Genomic DNA, 23,170 nt, shown 5'->3' with positions numbered 1-23,170 from the left:
GAGTTGGATGAACAGTGACGTTGCATGCACACACGCACGCGCACACGCACAGCCTACAACAGCCATGAAGGACATACGCAACCACCTTTATACAGGCCAATGAACACTCAAGGTTTTACAGTGCAAGGCTTTCCAAGCTGCTCCTCTTGGAGTTGAATCAACAGTTGTGTTGTGGTGTGGTGGAGCAAACAAAAACAGGCTTATTATACTGTAACTTCTTCCATAAATACGTCTCTCTCTGTTCTATTCTGATGAGAGCTTCCAAGTCTACAGGTTCATACATTGACTCTGCAGGCCAAGTTCAACTATAGTTTGAACTACGTTGTAAAATCTGAAGTTATTTTAACTCTTAAAGAGTCTTACTCTTAAATGAGGACTTTAACTGTGTACTTTTGGTTGTCTCTTTTTATCCCTTTATCTTCAAATCTGTCAGAATTGGACATGTTTTGTCCAAACCCCAAATACATCAATATTTGTAGGAGTCAAAATGTAATTTGAATGACAAGTCTGAAATGCAGACAATGCAAACTAAAACCACCACTATTACAAATGAAAATGTTTTGTTACGGTTACGGCTCATTTTCGGCACAGACCATTTGAATAAGGCTGAGATTGGCTTAGGGTTAAGCTTAGAAGTGAGTGCACATGGTCCACATTCATCAAAAAAAATATTTTAATGAATGTACAATTTTGATGATTTTGCCATGGCACATCGCGTGCACATGTCCAAATTTTGTTTTTAAATATTGACATTGTGGTTTAGACAAATATTCTGAGAGCTTTGGACCATATATTGCATGAGGCCATATTATTGCACACAGTCACACACACACATGGTAGGTATATGTGTAAGTCTTAGTGGGGCCAATGGGGCTCCATCTCTCATCACTCCTCTGTCACTCTCTTTATTTCTCTTATGTTCTCTCTCCCTCATACACTTAGATGTATGCCTGTATATGCACACGGAATACACACACGCACGCACGCACACACACACACACACACACACACACACACACACACACACACACACACACACACACACACACACACACACACACACAGATACTGCAGCACTACAAGACACACTTCTCTAACACACGTGCGCACACACATGGCATTGGTGAGAGAGAGATGCCTCTGTCAGTCGTCACTCGGAGGAGTGTTGGTTGACTGAAGCACAAGGCCCCTCTGTACCAACGACACCATATCTTCCTCAGAGGCCCTGCGCAGTGCACACACACACACACACACGGACACAGTTCTCAATACCTCCCACTCATTATTAACAATGGCAACAGTAGAGAGAGGGCTTTAAAATAGGGCATACTTTTAACAGTCCACCAGCACCAGCAGTGTGTTCTTGCATTAACTAATAGGCCGTTCGTTTTTTTATTTGAGCCCACGCGCACCAGGATGAATGGTTGAGGGGGCAGACATGGCACGAGTCAGAGGCCCGCGTAGATGTAACTGCTGGATCTGGAGAAACAATGGCCTCAGTTCTGGGCTGGCTACATGCATTCAGGCCTGTTAAAAGCTCTTATAAATGAGGCTTTTTGAAGAGCACACAGAGATCAGAGGGATATATACGCTTTGTAGATGGGCTAGATTTATAGCACCTGGCAAGAGATACAGAGAGAGGAGGGGCGGGGTGGGGGGCTAATCAGTACTGTAGGTATAGGAACACGGTCAGTAAAGGGAAAACTATTCAGCAACAGTGTGAGGGAGGAAGGGAGATTAATGTAGAGAATGAACGAGAGAGAGAGAGAGAGAGAGAGAGAGAGAGAGAGAGAGAGAGAGAGAGAGAGAGAGAGAGAGAGATAAAGTGAAAGACTAATAAGGCTTCATAGATTGGCAGTGACACAAGGACAATAAAGAGGGAGACAAGGAGAGATGTACAGGGATAAAGGTTGAGAAGGAGAGACAGGAGAAAGAAAGAAAGAAAGAGAGGGAGATATAGGTGGGAAGAAAGACAGGCGAGGGGGAGACCAACACCAACAGAAAGGCAGGAATGGAAACAGCCAGGGGAGAGGCAGAGAGACAGACAGGACGAGATGGAGACAGCAGGGCAGAGATGGAGACAGCAGGGCAGAGATGGAGTTATTAGACAAAGAGCGTCAGAGACGGCAGGGATAACTGGAAGGAGCGAGAGAATACTCTCTAGTCTCTTTTCCAGGAATTGTCAATACACAGTAATATCCTGAATGTCGTAGAACAATTTAGTATACATCACTAGATTTAAGGGCATAAACAATGACGCAGTCTTGCAAACAGATAATAGACAGAGACAAAAGCAGTACAATAGAATCTATTGAATAGATTAAACTCAAGCATCAGTACTGTCACAGACCCATAAAGACATACAGTATGCTGTCACAGTGCAGACATAAAGAGACGCAGAGGCAGTGTGTATGTTTTTCTTGTTGTTCAAACTAAACAGTTGTTCTTCATTTCAGTGAAATGAGTTTATGAACTGCACAAAGCAGCGTCTATCTGTCTGTCTGAATTCTCCATTCATTGTCAATAATGTTTGTGTTCTACAGTGAATTTACTCAATAACAGTGGTAATGAAATGACCAGAGTGTTCGGTGGAGGGATGCTATGCGCATGTGTTGATGAAGGTGTGTGGGTTCAGTGGTCATCTGTGAATGATTGTGTGTGTGTGTGTGTGTGTGTGTGTGTGTGTGTGTGTGTGTGTGTGTGTGTGTGTGTGTGTGTGCGCTCAAATAAACGCATGTAGACATGTATGAATGTGTACATGTTATGCCACACATCATGGGCCAGATTCACAACGCCGTTTACGCTCATATCCTGAGCGTAGGGACATTTACGAGCATTCCCACATTATGTGTGGAATTCATCATTTGATCTTGGCCGTGACGTTGGTGGATGTTGGTCGTAAAATCTGCTCATTTCCAAGTCAGCTCAGAGAGTGCCGTACCAGTGATCAAGGCATGCGTATATTTATTTAGAATGCTTTAGTCTTCATGCTCAATCAATATTAACCTTTAACCCAAACCACAAATAAAATATGTACGCTATGTCCCCAACACTGGTCAGCATATAAAAAGATTATAGCCTATATATATACCGGTAGTCGAAATAGATCATGTATCGCGCAGCTTGCGCTTGTATGGATACAGTATATGCATGCAATCTATGATTCACAAACATGACGGTCTGACAGACACTAGAGCTAATTATATGAAAAAAATAAAAGTCCACATTATTGAATGGCATCAGCGTGTTTGCACTTACTGTATATAACTTGAGCTGTTTGCTTTAAGATTTGTCTGAGTCCGTGCGAGAGACTCGCCTGTCAAAATCAGTTGATCAACCTACGTGATCCGATTAAGCTACGTGTCCATAACAAATGAATTCGCCATAGGCATGATTCAGATAGCCTATAATCCAAAGGACAGTCTTCTCCACCATTAATCAATGCAGCTCTGATAAAAAAATATCAGATATCTTTCTTTTCTCTAAAGGCGAGTGTGCAATTGTGCAATAGAAATGGCTCTTATAGGTAAGATAATTGCCAAGTACTTTATAGCCTTGGTCCTGAGCTTGAACTTAAATCAATAAATGAAATGGAGTTGCGTTGAGAGTAGCCTATACTTTATAACGTTCAGTCCGTTGACATTGCGAGAGACTCAAAATAAACCGATCTACAAGCTCATGTGGTGTGGTGCATTGTGGAGCACTGTGTTCACTGTGGTAAGCTTGGGGATCTGTTCACTGTGGTAAGCTTGGGGATCTGTGCATTTTGCAGGCTGTGATATGACATTTTTCACCCAAGCAAAGATATTTCCTGTTGCCTTATATGGCGTGAAATGGGTGTGGATGTTCAATTATACCAGGCGACACAAGGCGAATCGCCTGGGAAAGAGGCAAAATGAGATACACAAGCGATCCGCACAAATGGAGACATTACGTCACGTTTGGTGAATGACAGATGAGCGGATTAATACTCTCTCATTACGCACTTCATTTACACCTGGTTGTAAATTTCCATTGTGAATCCCTTGTGTGTGTGTATACTGTATGTGTGTGGGTGTGTGTGTGTGTGTGTGTGTGTGGGGGGGGGGGGGGGGGGGGGGGGGGGGTGTGCATGTTTGACATTTATGGCAGGTCCCATTAGGTGGAGATCTAATATTCAGGCCACACTCCCTTGTTTTGACAGGGCGGATTGTGGGAGACATACACCCTGGGTCACCAGAGATCCTGTTAAGCAACGCTGCTACTTAGAAATTACATTCACACAATAGGAGAGCACAGTCAGAGTGCTGAGCCTTGGGGTTTAACTAGATAAGGTTTCACTCCTCCATGTGTTATGCATCAAAACACTAATGGTGCACGCGAGGCAAGATGTTGATGATCTGAAAGCATAGAAACAATGGAAAGACTTTGCTGCCTGTATGGCAAAATGCGTGGCCAAAATCTTACCATTCTACCGTCTAAATTATTTCCTGATGCGTTTACACAATGGAGTTAGCACGGTTTACTGCCTGATTGGCCTGGCCTTACAATAATAATAATAATACATGCAATTTATATTAGCACTGTTGTTTTCTTGGTACTCAAAGTGACTTAGTGACCGACGTGCCCTGTATACGGTATACAGGGAAGTCACAGTCTGCCACAGTCCTGTTACTTAGTTTCCTTACACACCTCATACATACATACAGTATAGCCTACTGATGTACCGTGTATGAAGGGGGGCATAGTGGCATACGTTAGTCCGACAATCAGTATTCCGACATACGTGGCCGGTTAAGACACATACGTGGCCGGTTAAGACACATACGTGGCCGGTTAAGACACATACGTGGCCGGTTAAGACACATACGTGGCCGGTTAAGACACATACGTGGCCGGTTAAGACACATACCGTACGTGGCCGGTTAAGACTCACCCGTGGCTCCGACATGCGTTGCGGTCAAGACATAACCAGACAATACAGTACGTGGCCAGTTAATACTCAGCCGTGGTTTCTGTGTGCGGTTAGGGTTCCGTTAGGGTTCGGTTAGGGTTTACCGTATAGGTTGTCGGACTATTGCGTGTCGGACTGTTATTACGTCGGACCAAAGACATGCACACGTGTATTAACACCTCCCTTCTCACCCGAAGACTCAAAGACTCCCAGTCTAGCTTTCTCTCAAATCTCAAAAGCTAACAAACAAAGTACAGTCCGCTACATTACACCGACAAACACACACAAACAGACAAAGAGGCAAGCACGCATGTAACGCAACCTCATAGAAGCCCACAGGGTATACTGTACCTTTTTTTCCTTTCTCGTTTGTCTCGGTGAGACAGAAACATACTGTTCTCACCCTTTATCTCAAATCACACCAAAATATGTGCAAAAAACACCTAAACAAACAACATGCATGCAAGCAAGCAAGCACACAAACAGCATGGTTATGAGATGAACACATAAACGTGCATGCACGCACGCACTCACGCCTGCACACACACACACATCGAAAGGTGAGCAAACAGCTGCCATCTGCAGCTTGTTAGCGCTGCAGCAATCACTCTCCATGCTACAGTATTCCACCACACTCACCTCATACTCATCCAGTCTCATCTGTCAATCTTCACCTCTGTTCATTCTTTTTGCTACTTTTGCATTTCCCTCCTCTTCTTGCCTATCTCATAATCTCTTCTTTCTTCTACCCGCTCTGTGTATCAATTTTCAACCTGTTCCTTTCCTTCAATTTATCCATCTGTAGTTGTCTTTGTCACTTTCATCTGCCCGTCTTCATTACCCTCTCATGCTTTCATCTATTCATGTTAACGTCCACCTGTCTCTCTCGTTTTGTCCCAGATCCATCTCTCTCTCTTCATCGAGCCCCCTCAGCCGCCCTTGTTTCTTTCATCTAACCTTTTATCCATTTTCACCTCTCTTTTCTATCATCCGTCCACCTTCACCTCTCACCTCGGCTGTCTAGATCCTACTTTTCTGTGGATCCATCTTCACCGTCATTCTCTTCCATTCCATCCAGCCATCTGACCTCTGTCTCTCTCTCTCTCCGCTGTCTCGCCCCTCTCACATTTCCGTCTGCCTTTCCCCACTTCCTCTCTTTTTTCATCCATCCATCTCTCTTGATTAATTCATCTTTGGTGGCCTCTGTGGTGTAATTTCACCCTCTTTCCCCAACCTCATTCATATGCATATGGGTGTTCATCTGTCTGACTCTGTCCACCCTGCTGTCTCTAAAGTCTGCTCCATACGTCCAGCAAATAACTCACTGCATGGAATAGGGAGATCTGCTTAACACAAACACGAACATACTGCAATGACATATGCATGATTCATCATATCTGTTGCCACTATGTCTCCTTATCCTAATTATATATGCAACATCCATATGACATGCAGCATCTATAGCACACCAGCCACGCATCTGCCTGCAATGTGTGTGTGTGTGTGTGTGTGTGTGTGTGTGTGTGTGTGTGTGTGTGTGTGTGTGTGTGTGTGTGTGTGTCGAGACAACCAGCCGCACTAAGTTGACAAACAGCAGCTTAGTGGAACCAACACGACACACACAAAAAAAGCATCATCTGGTTTCACTGTACGTGTCAAAGCTCAATTATCGCATCATGCCATGTCAACCAGCCAGGACTACAAAGGGTCGCCTTCTCGTGATTTACTTTGAGATGTGTTTGAGTTTGCCAAATGTTCTGCTCCTCCAACTGAACTGTGACACGATGGCTGTCGAAGCACAGGACTCTGACGTGGGAGGCATGAATCTCTCTCGCTGTCAGAGAAAGCCACAAAAAATAAACTCTTGAATTGAACTTTGGAACTTGAAAACATTTTACGTTAATTATACAATGAACAGCAAAACAAGTAACTGAACTACACAATCTGATCTTTGTTTTATTTAACCACTAAATCCCCATTCAAACATCCTGTATTTAAATGGAATAATGGGTGGGCCAGCCGACCGCCGCCCCATCTAGATGAGAGGGTTGCATAGCGGCTACTTTTCATAGATAGCATACAGTATGTACAGTACTACAAGCTCACAACACGATGGGTTGTGAGCTTGTCGATCTGCTATTTCTAACTCAGAACCTGCCACCATTGACTTTGGCGCGGTGGCTCCCTGCCAACAGGATGCACAGGGTATTTTATTTAGAAAATAATATATTGTTATTGTTAAAAAGAAAATCAGGAAACAAAATCGCCTATAACTAACCTGCCAAAAAAACTTCATAAACTTATGTTAAATGAAAAAGAAAAAATAAATAAATGGGACCATCAGCTGCATAATTGCTGTTACTGATTTTGTCAAAAAGATAAATTATGGCCAATGTATCGGCCAAACCGATATAGCGGTCTGGCTCTAATCTCCACTTGTGGGCCTCCTGGCCTCCATTCAAATCCCACCAGAGCAATTTCTCTCCCGTGACTCCCCTACATCGTTGTCTCTATGAAAGTAAAGAAAATGATAGAACATTGGAGTGAACTGCCAACCTTCTTTTATGGCAAACACATGTTTGTCAATCTGTAAATAAAGCTGTTTTTCTACATTCCTAAAAGTTTACTGCTTTGAACGTGCATGGCCTTTATCCGACAGCAGTAATTGTGTGAAGGTATGTAGTTATAGAATACTTGGCATGTTTGCGCCATCATTTATTTCCATGCAGCAAGAATTATTACATACTGTAAAGTACTTCACTTTCACTCCCAAACCCAATGGTATTCAAGTAAGGCGGTGTTTTGGTTTTTTGTAAGCTGGTGATTAAATCAACAGCTTAGCCCATATACTGCCTCTTGCTGGACGCAGAGCCAACCACAGACTGCCGAGCAGATTTCAATGTAGCACACACTGGACTGACATCCTGTCTGGGCGTCCATCTTTAATGCTAAAAAAAAATAGCGTCAACGCTAGTGAGCTAAAATGATCCATCCTTGATCTAGAAAGCGCCAATGTTTCCATCTTGACCACCAGATAATCAGCAAAGACCTCCGAACATCGCAGGTTTTATCCAAACTTGTATAATGGGAGGTGGACAGCAGCGAGGTTGCCCAATCCGGTCTAGCATCGCTAAAGAAGGAAAGGCCAAGCCAATAAATTAATTTTAAAAAAGAAATCACCGATCCGGTTTGATATCAATAATAAAGCTTATCAGATGGAACATTACGCCAGAAACAGTTGCTGGTTGGATTCCTTATGACGGAACGTTCTGCCAGGATCAGTTAATTTGTTAAGTCTTAAAATGATCAAATATTGCCTTTTGTAAATAGCAAGGAAACTGTTTCATCTGATCATATTATTATATTCAATGTAACCAAAAAAGGCACGTGCAGTCTGCCTTCTTATCTATGATGAATGTACATTACACATCTGAAGCGCACTTTGGAAACCCTCAGACATCAGACATCGCTCGCACACACACACACACACACACACACACACACACACACACACACACACACACACACACACAGTGATGGTGGGAGTGGACGTTGAGACTAGAGCGAAAGTAGAACGGAGAACTTTCAAAAAGATTAATCAAGAAAATGAAGAAAAACTTGGACAATTGATATCAGAAATTAATGTGTAGGGAATAGGGTGGAAGATAGATCAGATGACAATAGAAAGGCAATTCTTGACAGATGTGGGATTAGGAGAGTGTGAAAGAAAGAGGAGCCTTTGGAGAGACAGATACAAATGTGAGATGAAAAGCTATTACAGAGAATCAGAGATAAATAGAATATCTAATGTATAGTGCTCTCTTTCAAATCTCCTATCATCTTTTATCATTGTTGTTATTTACAGTTATTAGTATATGGATGTGTCCATGTATGTATGTTGTATGTAATATATATATGTATATATGAATGTGTGTAGATGAATGTACATACATAAGGACAGCATGAAGGTAATTATGCACAGTGTAAGCAGGCACGGCCTGCTACACGTAAACAAATGGACTCCAGGGGTAGGGCACGACAAGCCTATGGCTTCTCCCTAACCCTTTTTCGGAACGGACAGGACCTATGGACACAAAAAAAAAAAAAAAAAAAAAAAAAACATATATAAAAAATAATAATAATAATGAATATGAAAAATGTTGGAATCTGTGTGCAATGTATGAATGTATGTCCTCCTTCCGAAAATAAACTGAACTGAACTGAACTGAACTGATGTACAAATTGGGACCAGACATTGAGTAAAAGCATGCACGCGTCGCGCACACACACACACACAGTTTAACACTCAAACAGGCTCTCATTCACACACACACACAGTAGTATTGGTGTTATTCTAGGCTCACCCGGGATAGAGTGACACATCTGATGTCTATTAGACCCCCTCGGGTCCACTACAGAGAACATGTGTGTGTGTCTGTGGACCACTACTTTGCTGGATCATTGTCTCCGCCATTGTCTCCGCCCCCCACACACACACACACACACACACACACACACACACACACACACACACACACACACACACACACACACACACACACACACACACACACACACACACACACACACACACACACACACACACACACACACACACACACACACACACACACACACACACACACACACACACACACACACACACCATATTAAACTAATTTCATTGCCAACAGGTTTACACTGTGTTATTAGCTACTATACTGTGTGGAATGATCTGACATCCTCACGAGACACAAGTCAAACCACACCACCACTGTTCCACTGTACTCCTCAGACTCTTCCATAAAGACTCACTCACACATGCACGCATGCATACAGAGATTCACACACACGCACACTCATGTGTGCCCGGCGCCTGTGAACACACACACACACACACTGGACTGGCGCAGGTTTGTCGGGTCATGACTAATGACTAACTAACTCCCTATCTACAACTCCTGACAGCAGTAACTAGAAACATGCTCAGTTGCACACACACACACACACACACACACACACACACACACACACACACACACACACACACACACACACACACACACACACTGTACAGGTCAGAAAAAAACCACACAAGTATCTTCCAGCTGAAACCTTCCGTCTTTACGAAGTCGAGAAACTAAAGACGTAAGAATAAAGTGAATACTGTTTCATATCCTGCGTGCGTGCGTGCATGTGTCAGCTGTTTATGCGTGTCATTCTCCGTGTGATAAATACATCAGTCCACAGTACAGAGTCTGTTACTCTCAGTTCATCTAGTCAGCAACTCCCTGTGGAACTAATTGATTGCAGCCGTGGGAAGTGGGGTGTAACTATTCACCGCAGCACACTTGTGTGTGTGTGTGTGTGTGTGTGTGTGTGTCTCCCCCAACCCCCCCACCTGCCCATAAGAGGGTTCCCATCTCTATTTCACCTCTCATTGGTCCACAGCCAAATGCACCAATGACATGAGGCGACATATGGACCGGAGATGCCTCCCCCTGTGTGTGTGTGCGTGTGCGTGTGTGTGTGCGCGTGCGTGGGTCCAGAGATTAATGCTTACAGCAGGGCCCTATCTTGCACGCTACAGTAACAGTATGTATAAAAATGTTAGGCATTTACTTTCTTTCTTTTTTTTCGAGAGAGAAATTGTTCAAATAGTTGAATAGTAGTTCTAGAAGCTCACAATGTGTAATAGTAAAAATAACAAAAATAAGGTTTAGGTATAACGGGTAAGGCAGTGCACACGATTTCAACCTACAAATTACAATTTAGGCATTTATCAGACGCTCTTAATCCAGAGCGATTTACTGTAAGCAAGAACAAAAACATGGGGATACATTATACTTAAAGACTAGTTATCATGAATCATACATAAGCTACGAACATAACAGTGGAATATATCTACCGGTATATAATATATATAACTATGCATATATACTACGGTATATAGTGCTATGTCTACATAAAATGCTATCTACATAAGTTGAGCCTTTGCCTATTTTCATATAATTGGTCCTATAATGTTCATGATACCATTTGTTTTCTACATGGTGGGTCTAAAACGAGGGCTGTGGACAGTTCAAAAGCCAATGACATCGTTAGGCAGATTTCTATTGACGCGTGGTATATTATTATTATTATTATTTAACGCATGGTATAAAGGCTTCCATTGCTTCCATTATACCATGCTAACTTTCCAGGAATTAGCTTGGATTCCCCATCGATGATGTCACTGCTAGATGGGTTTCTGAACTGCGCAGTGTGTGTTTTATTAATCCCACTCACGCCCGCAATGATTTAGTTTTTGACCGCCTGTCCGCCGCTCATGCCCGCAACAAAAATGTAAGTCTCATTTAGTCCCGCACCATCCTGCAATTTTATCGTTTAGACACCACTAAACCAGAAATATTTCCGCTGAGATTGAGCAGGTGTGCAGGCGAGAGGGCAGGTGAGAGAGGGGTTGTTTTATGTTTATTTGTGTGAGTTGCTCACAGTCACAGATAGAGGGAAAGTGTTTATATTGCGACTGGACATATATTATAGATAGTATGCTATATACAGTATATTATATTATAATGCAGTGTGCACAGGGTGGGGAGGGGAGGAGAGAGAGAGAGAGAGAGAAGAAGAAAGGGCACACAGGGATAAGCAAAAAGGGGTTTAGAACAGAGAATGTCCGTTGTGGTGAAAGAAACGCCTCCGTCGGTAAGACACACTTCTCACACACAGTCACTTTGATTAGCTACTAATGATTGACAGGTGCGGCCGCGCTCCCGTTCTGTGCCTGCGGGGTGTGCTCATGCACACGCTTTGGGAGCGTGCCTGAAGATGTCTCTTGGACTCCACATACAGTGCGTTGTCCAGAACAGTAGGGGCAATTACGTTTTCCTCAGGTCATATCATGCTAAAGTATATGCTCTGTATCCGGTTAATTGCGGGAGGATATCTTGACCGGCTGTTCCCACCCACAGGTATTTAAATACCGCCCGTGCCCGTTGGGTCCCGTGGGCTCCCGCTCCCGATGCAGGGATTTTGACACAGACAGGTTGAAAATGGGTGACATCGTCCTTTAACCAAAAATGACAAACATACAAGCTTCATAACATGTTACATGGCGATCTGCTGTTTCCATGTTGGCAGAATGTCCACCTAGTTTTGCAGAATGTTCACCTATAATGGCATGCCCATAATAGGGTTGCTATAGGGTTCAGAGTCAACGCTCAGTCAGGGTTTAACCCATTCTGACCTGAGATCAGATTCATACGAGGTTTCCACGGGACACACACTGGTCTGATTAACCCATTCTGACCTGAGATCAGATTCTAAAAATGTCAGTCGTTCTTCGAATTTTTCAAAAATAGCAGACCTACAAGCTCGTATCGCGCCACTCGGTGGCGCGATATGAGCTTGTAGATCTGCTATTTTTCAATAGCTAAAGCATAACATGATGCCAACACCAAAATGGGTGCCCGGTCAGAATGGGTTAACTTTGCAATGCCTCCATCCAGTAGAAGAAAGATGAATTACAAACACCGGCCCAAACTTCCTGAACACTCTCCCTCTCATTGTACCTCTCCTTTCATCTCTTATCATCTTTATTTCATAGCTCTTCCTATCATTTCACTCAGTGCTTCCTACCTTTCATTTCCTCTTCCTTCCTTTTGTCGAGCTCTCCCTCTCTCTTTCATGTCAAATAAACTCTCTCGCTCTCACATGTCTAATAAAGCAGTACAACAAGGTGCTGAGGATGTTTGATTAAATAAATCCATGGAGAGTGAAGGGAAGCAGGGGCTTTTGTCCTCAAACATGACCTTCTGTTTCCCAGGCGGCCTCTCTACATATTCAGCCATGGCCGGCCCTATAACTGTTGGGTGTCTGTCTACGACTCTGCGGGGCATGTGTCATCGCCACATCATAAACGCAGTGACCACAAAGGACTGACAAAATGAAGTATGAAGATTAAAAACATTTTGAGACAAATATACCACCGTAAACGAGGACCAGAACAGAGATGAGCAAACACTAGAGCCCCAGCGCAGCGCAGAGCAGGACAGGACAGAACAGGACAGGGACATTTTTCGCTATAGAACAGACCACAGAAACACAATCAAACACAATCAAACTGCCAGGTTGTCTACCAAAACTTTGGAAGGCAGTCATAGCCAATAGGAATGGGATCACATGATCCCAGAGATAATGTGTACCGATTTGTGTGAGTTTTGGGTAACATCTGTGCTGGGTGTGGTGGCTGTGTGTGTAGTTGGTCCACATTATGTTCATGGTGTGGCTGTGTTGGTCCACATTATGTTCATGGTGTGGCTGTGTTGGTCCACATTACAGTATGTTCATGGTGTGGCTGTGTTGGTCCACATTACAGTATGTTCATGGTGTGGCTGTGTTGGTCTACATTACAGTATGTTCATGGTGTTGGCACATATTCCTTTCAGGGTGTTGGTGTAAGTATATGGCAGTATTTTCAGTTCAGGGTGGGGCAGAGTGTGGAGAGTTTAGATAAATAGTAGCACAGCCCTCATCACCCCGCCCCCCCCCCCCCCCCCCTTCCCAGGCCACTGCTGTGAGATTTGTAAGACTCGTGATGGAACTACAGCCATCGCTGTAGTCACCGCTCCTCGCCGGGGTTGGTTTTGGCTGGGTAATTCTCTCTCACACACACAGAGAGATGGGTCTTGGCGTGTTCTTCACACACATCCACTGTTAAAGGCTAACTTGGACACACTAGTCAAACAAGAGAAGGCCCTTGGGGGAGAGATTTCACAAAGAAAATACTTAAGAGACAGAATACTCACATTATGCGCACGCACACAACACGCGCGCACACACACACACACACACACACACACACACACAGTATAAGGCCAGTAGAAATCTGCATGACAGATGCTCAAAAAGCCACATTGCAGTACGAGACTCAAACCCTCAACCTCTCCTCCTGAAAGAAAGCATTGTCTTTCCCCATCACTCATCTCTCCATCAGTACCGCTCCATTATTTTCATCCGTCCGCCTGTCACCCCCTGTTCCTCTCTCTGCTCCTTCAACCTTCTTTCTGTTCTCCTTTCATTTCATTTAGTTTTACCTCTCTCTATCGTATCCATCCATCTCTCTTTTCCACAGGTTTCATGGGCTCCTTTTATCTTCACTGTGCCCCCTTGTCTCTTCCGTTTAACACTCTCTCTTCAGTCATTCCATCACTCACTCCCTCTCCCTCTCTCTGTTCTTTGGCATGTGTTCACATTCCCCTCTTCCTCTCCTTTCAGATACGACATTCATTCTCTCGCTCGCTCTCCCCTCATCATTCTCTTGCATTCCCTTCATTCACACAAGGAAGCAGTGATATATGAAGACACCGTTTATCTTCCATATATCACTCCTTCCTTGTTTGTCATTCTCTCATTCCCACTCTCTTTGCTGCTCATTTCCCCCCCCCCCCCCCCCCCCCCATTGGACGTATCATTAATTTATTCTCCCCGTCCTTTGATTTGCCTTTACATTATTTCTGTCCTTCATGGATCAATCTCTTGTTCTTTATTTCCATTCACGGATCCATTACTTGATTGGTCATACTCTCTTTCTCTTCCCACACTTGTTTCTTTCCTAGAAACATCACTCCCTCTCCTTTGATGTTCTCACCGTCCCCATTTTCATTCCATCGCTATACCCTTCTTTTCCATAATCTCTCTCTCTCTCTGCTGTGTTACACTAACACTTTGGGTAATACCATCTTGTGAAACTATAAAAAGATTGTGCATTTTCTGTCATAGGAGACGTTTCTCTCTATCTCTCTCTCTCTCTCTCTCTCTATCTCTATTTCTACGAAGCTTTAACATTGAAAGCTGGTAGATTGTCCTCCGTTTATATATAACCTACCAATAAACCAATGATAACATCAGTGCTCCTAAACACTAACTTAAGTGTGCTTGAATTGTGGTCACACCCAAGTCCCGTCCTTGAGCTTACGGAAGAAATTCCACTGAATAAATATTTCTGTATCATAGTCAAACAGATTCGGCAGTAAAAGGGTGAGGATCTTGCTATAGCATTCCTTTTGTTAATACAAAATATGTAACATAAACCACTTTTTGTACTGTAGAAACTGAGGTCAATCTTCCTTACTTAAGAATCAACAAATCAAGTGCACCTGCTTTTGCTTTAGACGTTCGTTAGGGAACACGGTCTAGGACTACCAGCCCTTCATGGGCTTATCTGTATGTGAATTATATGGAAATAGATATTATATACTATAGCTATAATCTAATTTCCTTCATATAGCATGGCATGGCTATTTACAGTTGGAAGGTCCTGGCAGGCAGTCGATGCAGTCAAGCGTAGAGACACGGATTCTTTGTCCAAAACCTTACACATGTTGGCCTGTCATGTGATGTCATGCGATCTCTACACATTCAGTCTATTCAGTGTTCTGACTTCCGTGAGTGATTCGTTCTAAATGTCTTGTGTGTGAATGAGAGCGATCTTGGTCGCTTCCTCAAAGAAAATGTACAGTATGTCATATGTAGATGAGCAAATTGGCTAACCAATCACATAAATTCAGTTGTTCATGAGATGATGTATGATGATAAGAGCGCCCCTCACTTCACACAGGTGTGATTTTGTGTGAACAGAGCTGTGTCACATCTGTGTCTTGCTTCTTGCAAGAATCAAGATAAAGTATTGTGCATAACTGCTGTTATGAGCAGTTAAATACATGTAAGCATAACTTGGCATAAAGCTTTTTGGAACAAATAGCAATATAATGTCATTGGAGTCTGGACTATGTGAGAAGGGCAGATGCTGAATCACTGAATGGTGAACAGTGATCATTTTAACTAATCTTTTTAGTGAATGAAAACAAAATCACTTGAATCACCGAAACAAACAAACGAATTCCCACCACTACACTATATGAAAATATTCCTGTCTGTGTGATTCTTGTTTCAGAAATCACTGACACCTCCCTCCCTCCCTCTCTCACTTTACAATGTCCACTTCTCATCATCCCATGCACTCTGCTCCATTCCCTCACTTTATCTCAAATCTTTTTCCACTTCTCCGTCTTCTATACACCTTTACTTGCATTCCTCTCCGGCGTCCACCTCTCTCTCTCTCAAATTCCTTTCTTTCCTCACATTTCTCTTTCTTTCATCTGTATTTCTGTCATTTCTTCAGGGGCCCGGCCTGCATCACCTCACTGACCTTTTCTCTCGTTTCTCTCGTTTTCTGTGTTTTATTTTATCTGCCTCTCTCACTTCCTTCTGGTATCTCGTCTGCCTCTCTCTCACTGTCTCTGTAAGTGTCTCTCTTGCCTTTACCTTCTCTTCATCTCACAATCATTTGCCTTCTCTTTGCATCTGCGCGTGAGTGCATGTGTGTGTGTGTGTGTGTGTTTGTGTTTGTGTGTGTGTGTGTGTGTGCGCTGTGCGAGCATGCTCCATCCAGGCGTCTGTCTGGGAGCCGTCACATCAAAGAGATGTTGTCGCCATGGCAAACACACATTGACACCTCCGGCTCCATGCACTAACGTACACACCACACACACAATAACTACTGCTGATGCAGCTGACACATCTCTCTCTCTCACACACACACACACACACACACACACACACACACAGTATTCATGTGTGTGTGTGAGCGATGTGGAGTGAGACAGCAGAGGAGATGACAGTTCCTGAGGTGTGTCTGTCAACAAGTCTGCATACCAGACGCACAGCCTCTCAACTCTATCTCCTACAACAACCCCACTGTATGATTTGTGTAGTGCTGGAGGGAGGGAGGGGTGGGTGTCAGAACACAGAAGGTTGCTCGTTCAAATCCTGGACCAAGAGCACCATTCCCCCTAAAGATAGTCTGAGAGCCGACACCGACAGACAGCTACTATGGTGCAAACAAAAAACATATTTTGGTTTGTTGTCTTTTGCAACAAGCTCGCTGCTATCTGATGGTCGACCTGCGACAGAATGCGACAGTGTACCCACCTCCCATTCAACAGCAGATTTCCAGAAACAGACGCTTTCTAATACTTGTTGAGTTGAAAGGTTAAAACAAGAGAAAGGACAGACAGCGAAACAAACAGAAAGAAGGGAGTAGAAAGAGTGAAGATAATTATAATGAAAGTGGACAATGCACATTTTTTTCACAAATGAGAGAGAGAGAGAGAATGAATATGGAATAAGGAATTAAATATTCAGAACATGGTCATGAAGTGTGGGTCATGACCGAAAGAATAAGGTCGCGAACACAAACGGACAAAATTAACAAAGGCGCTAATGTTGCCCCCGCGACCCGACTACGGATAATCGGTTGAAGATGTATGGATGGATAGAATAGAACATGATGCAAGGGAGGTGAAGGGAAAGAGGAAATCTGTGGTAAAAGTATCACTACTGAATGATGGCGGTGGCTTTTACATTTACAATAAAAATGTGAAAGGCATTAGGGAATGAATGGTATGGTGAATGGTGAATAGATGGTAAATAAGTAAGAGTGGACGGATTGCAGCAATTTGGAGAGAGAGCAAAAAGCAAAAGAGTGATGAAAGAGGCCAAATCAAATGAATGTATGGACGCGAGAAGGAAGGTGAAAGAATGGGGAACACGAGTGTCCTTCAAGACAATAGATAACAAGAGAAAGACAGAATGTTCCAAACTGTTCTAAAACATCATGTTCTAAACCTCCGTTCTAAAACCAGTTAAAATGTCTGTTCCAAACCTCTGTTTAGCACATCACTCAGAGAGCGAATATGAGCATATGCATGTTTGTGCAGATACTAGTGATTATTATTAGGGAGAGAGAGAGTGCATGCTCACAATCGTCACATAGGGCCTACACACACAAGAGTTGTGCTCACATGTATGTGCATAAACACAAAAATACACACAACTCACGTTTGCTCATTTAGGCTATGTATGTTGTGCGCAGACACACTACATACACACACCGTCTGTGTTTCTCTCACGCAAACACTTAGTTTTCCACTGCCAAGGCTTATAAGGGCTGTCCCCATTTCCCATCCCAAACACAGCCAAGTCCCTGACGGCCTGTCCATTCACACTTTAGTTAAATCTGACTGACACACATGCACACATGCACGCACGCACGCACACACGCACGCACGCACGCACGCACGCACGCACGCAGTTGAGAGGTTTTGGTGGAGGGCCTGATTGAAGTTTGCATTGAAGCTTTGAGCTTTTTAGAGGTTGTGTGCGAGGGGGTTATTCTATATCAGTGACAAATACTGGACCTTGTGTTTGAAGTCTGACGGAGAGGGGAGGAAGAGAAGAGAAGAGAAGAGAAGAGAAGACAAAATGGATTATAAAATAGGAGGTAAATAACTGCTTGAACTACTCTAGCTAATTGATTGGAATGAGATAATGACAGCTTTTCCTGTTGCTAAATTAGCTCTTTGTTCCTCTGGGAACAGATATTCCCTCCGGCCTAGTAAGCGAGAGAGAGAGAGAGAGAGAGAGAGAGAGAGTTGCAGAGAGAGAACGAGAGAGAGAGAGAGAGAGAGAGAGAGAGAGAGAGAGAGAGAGGCTTTTTTTACAAAGATAAGTGTGAGAAAGTAGCCTGAACGATGACAAAAGGTTGAGAGACATCGAGAGAGAGAGAGAAAGAGAGAGAGAGAGAGAGAGAGAGAGAGAGAGAGAGAGAGAGAGAGAGAGAGCGAGAGAGTGAGACAGAGAGAGAGGGAGAGAGTGAGAGAATAAATAAATGAGTGGGGTATATGATGTCAAAACGGCTAACTTATGGGGTCAGTACAGAGGTCAGCTCGACAGGAAACTCCTACTGATCAGCATCGGAACCTCTCTCAGGTTTATACTTCACACGCACACATTGGAAATGGCTTCAGTGAGTAACTGAAATGCACAGCGCATGTGTTTACCAGTTGGACCATTGTAGAAATCCCCCACCCTTGTACTTGGTCTTAAAATCACTTTCTGAACAATTCCCTCTGACGGTCCAGCAATGACCAAATTCAAACCTTCTGGATTCTGACACTTAGACTTCTAACTGCCACAGCCTGGCACCATTTGAATTCAACGCTCACAATTATCTTCCACTGCGCCAGGCATCTCCCCATTTATCCGTCCGTCTCTTTAAGCTGTAATGACGCTCTCACTCTCTCTCACACTAACGCACGTGCACGCACACACGCACACAGGAAGACCAGGGAGGGCACTATGAGCGATTTTTCTCCTGAAAAGTGGAGCTCAACACGAGGAAATCCTGTGTGATTTCTACCACTGATGATGATGATTGCAGACCCTGTCCGCCCTGCAGGCTCATTCTGAATGGAACGAACCACTGTGACTCTGTGAGGGTTTTCCATTACAAGTCAACACCACCATACATACAAACAATACAGACCATTCCTTTTTATTATCATCACTAAAGCTGAATGAGTCATAGGTAGACTGACTGGCGAACAATGAGCAATCGTTAATTTCCAGGGAGTTAGAGAGAGAGAGAGAGAGAGAGAGAGAGAGAGAGAGAGAGAGAGAGGTAGGTATATGGATAGTGGTAGTGGATGGGGAGAAATGTATACCTGTGGAGGAGAGACATGGGGACGGAAGATTGCAACCGAAACAGAGACAGAGTAAGGAATCTGGGAGAGGGCAAAGGAGGGGCGAATGGAACAGACTGAGAAAGGTTAAAGATAAATACTGTACTATTAATGACCATATGAGACAAATTATTAAATTAAAACGTGTGTGTGTGTGTGTGTGTGTGTGTGTGTGTGTGTGTGTGTGTGTGTGTGTGTGTGTGTGTGTGTTCTATTATTTTAATCTAACTAACGCCAAATGGGAAACGTCGTTTTGTTGTTTTTCAGCTGCAGCCCTCCCTAATAAACTTTTACAGCAGCAGCATGTAGGAGGAGACGTCGACTTGACTCTGCACTCTCCCCCCGGTGAACTTGACCGCAAAACGGTGAAAACTACGCCAAGCTCTCGCTCGCTCCTCGGGGCGAAGCCCTAGCCTGCCCTGCGAACGGTGCCAAGCTGGAAGGAAACCGCCAAATAAACATCATGCCTGCTGGATATAAATGCAGCCGTAATATATATATCCCTCAAACAGTAGCAGGATTTACCACTTATATAGAGACCACCAGGAAGAGAATTAAAATAGGGTGAGAATTAGACTATGATGAACTATATGCACGTATTTCTTTTTTGAAAACAACGAAATAGGCCTTATTTGGTTTTCACGAAGACATAAGCGCATTGAAACGGCACTGTGTGTCTTCAAGTCCAAGAAATGAGTGCGTATGACAATTTGAAATAAGACCAGCCACTCGCTGCCACCTGCAGCGTGCTGCGAGCACATGCACGCCACGCACGCACACACATTAAAAAGGGGAAGTAAGACAGAGGCTCTGTCTATGCTGCAATTATAGGTTATTGTTTTCACCTGATGTAGCATTTTAATAAGCCCACGTTGAAACAAATTAAAACCTGATTTTTAGGCTAGGAGAAAAAAAGAACTACCCAGGTTAAACAAGGCTAAAGAATAAACGTAGGCTACGACGTCTTTTTATAAACAGTAAATAAGTAGCCTATTTAATATGTTAATTGCTTACCTTTGTAAGACAACCTCAGTCGCGGAACGTTTAGCTTGGTCGCCGAGACCGTCTCCAACAGCAGCACCACCAGCGGAATCATCTTCAAGAGGGTAAATGTCTCCATTTTTACAATGTCTTTTTTTTAACCGCAAAAACAGACAAAAACATCCAGTTTCCAAAAAGCACCGTGCGTGCGTAAAATGGACCGCGGCTTCCCGGCCGTTCCCTTCCCGGATCAGATGCTTCCCCGCCCGCCTTGCGTTACTCTCTTCTGACTGACTGACTGACAACTAGTAGAGAGAGAGGCTATCTCTGGAGTTCCTTCACTTCCAGCAGCAGCTGCTCAACAGAAGTCTGATTTAGACAGAGCCTTTCACCCGCTTTCACCCCGCCCGCATGAGAGAGAGAGAGAGAGAGAGAGTGGGGGGGGGGGGGAGAGGAGGGGGGAGAGAGAGAGAGAGAGGGGGGAGGGAGAGAGAGAGAGAAAGGGGGGAGGGAGAGAGAGAGAGAAAGGGGGGAGGGAGGGAGAGAGGGGAGGGGAGGGGGAGAGAGAGGGGGGGAGAGAGAGAGAGAGAGAGAGAGGGAGGAGGGGAGGGAGAGAGGGAGGGAGGGAGAGAGGGAGGGAGGAGGGGAGGGAGAGAGGGAGGAGGGGAGGGAGGGAGGGAGGAGGGGAGAGAGCTAGAGGGAGGGAGGAGGAGAGGGAGGAGGGGAGAGAGAGAAGGCTTTTACATCTGGAATAGACAGTAACAACAAGCCATTCATTTCCTTCCACTTTCATTGTGGACTCAGAAATTATAAACAGACGTTAAAACATTACAGCACAATTGAGATAATGAGATAATCTATAGATGTTTATTTTAATTGTGGGCTACAACAAACAGTAGCACCCACCCAACCAACCAAATAAACAGGCATGGGGGGCATACTGATAATGTTATACAGGAATGTGTATGTATGTATGCATGCGTTCGACCATGGCAAATTTCTCTGCCGCCAGGGGCGTGTCTCCATGACCCTTCTCAACTGTCTCAACTTTATGGCGTTAGCAGTTTAATTAAGTTGTGGGGTACCACTATACCTTCCTATAACACCTCAGACTCTATACATAGTCTATATACCCCCCATTCAACAGCATGGCCTAGCTAGCTGAGCATATGAGCAGGGACGTGCACACAGACATCAAAGGGGGCTTCAGCCCCTGCCCTTTTACCTGTCTGTAAAACAACTGCCCTGTCCAGACCACGAATGAAGCATTTTACTATAGTGAAAGAAATGCAAATGCCACTCCCTTCTATGCCATGCCGGAAGGCAGCATTCAATTGCTTTTTTCCCCCCCGAATACTCCTGCGTTGAACACATTTAGAAATCCATGTCGTTACACCGCATCTCCACTAGCTAAAGAGTGCTGGGTTGCGCCCCGAAAATAGCTGATCTACAAGCTCACAGCGCGACGCAGTCGCAGTGTGACACGTTGTGAGCTTGTAGATCTATGTTTGTCCAAAAGTGCCCTCTTATAGGATTTCAGCCCCTGCCTCTCTAACGCTCTCTGCACGTCCCTGCATATGAGGGTCACCACTCACCACACAGGGTGAGGGAAAGCCCTGCATATGAGGGTCACCACACAGGGTGAGGGAATGCCATTCACGGTGTCGCTGCCGCTGCGATCCACAGTCGGGACACTTGTAGCAAGGCGATGGAAGAGGCTCCCTGTGCACACTTGAGAGAGACAGAGAGGCTGGCTCAAGGCGATGGAAGAGGCTCCCTGTGCACACTTGAGAGAGACAGAGAGGCTGGCTCAAGTGTGGGAAAGTAGAAATGTGTTCGCACGTTGATAATGAGGAGGTGATCGCTGAATGATCAGGAGAGAGACACCACCAGCTGCCTTAAAGCTCTCACTCAAGACTTGTTTGTGCCACAAAGGAGACTCCCATTATAGCATTATACACGTATGCACATTTCACTATCGCATGTTCATTATAATTATATGGCAGGGGTTCCAAAACAAACCAAACCTTTCCATATGGCAAGAACCCCCAAATAGCCAAATAGGGAAATGGCATGAAATAAAAGTAAAATTGTGAAAATAGTGCTGCAACATATTCTGAACTTCAAAATAGGGTCAGACACCAGATTGAAAGTGGTTAAATTGACCCAATAATCTTATGAATTCAATTGAAAAAAATAAGAATTGAAAATGTATACAATTGTTTTTTCCTCTCCCTTCCAATTGGTCCATATACCTTCTGTTGACTTCAAAACTTCTGCATTAAAGTGCTTGTTTTAGATATAACTAACTGCGTATAGGCTGATATACTCAATATTTCAGAATTTAAAAGTAATTTAAAAGTGATCATATGGCATAGCGTTCCGGGCCCCTATATGATCACTTTTAAATTACTTTTTAATTCCCGATCCCGACGGCCTTTGCTGCATGTCACTCCCCATCTCTCTCCCCATTTCCTGTTAGCCATATTACGGTCCTATCTAATAAAGCCATAAAACCCCCAAAATAAATCTTAAAAAGAAATGACACTCGTGTGAAGTGAGGCGCTCTTATCATCATACATGATATATGCATCACATTCCCTGCTCAACTAATCAACGGCGACTTGTTATACTTGTTATTTCTGTATTTGTATGTGCTTTTTTGAGTGTG

General features: G+C 43.9%; 1 protein-coding gene across 1 annotated transcript in view; it reads right to left on the bottom strand.

Annotated features, from left to right (window-relative positions):
- The window catches only part of sema3bl (sema domain, immunoglobulin domain (Ig), short basic domain, secreted, (semaphorin) 3bl), a gene marked incomplete at its 3' end in the record, with an annotated part of 92,712 nt that extends 71,880 nt beyond the window's left edge, over window positions 1–20,832 (bottom strand). Inside the window, exon 1 of the mRNA XM_080762856.1 lies at window positions 20,533–20,832. Coding sequence (XP_080618982.1) covers window positions 20,533–20,638 — 106 coding nt within the window. The 5' untranslated portion in view covers window positions 20,639–20,832. The remainder of the gene's footprint in view (window positions 1–20,532) is intronic.
- Window positions 20,833–23,170: the final 2,338 nt, after the last annotated feature.

Source organism: Protomyctophum bolini, assembly GCF_963924005.1.
Source record: "Protomyctophum bolini genome assembly, chromosome: 5".
Classification (NCBI taxonomy): domain Eukaryota; kingdom Metazoa; phylum Chordata; class Actinopteri; order Myctophiformes; family Myctophidae; genus Protomyctophum; species Protomyctophum bolini.
This window is presented reverse-complemented; position numbering and strand designations above follow the sequence as displayed.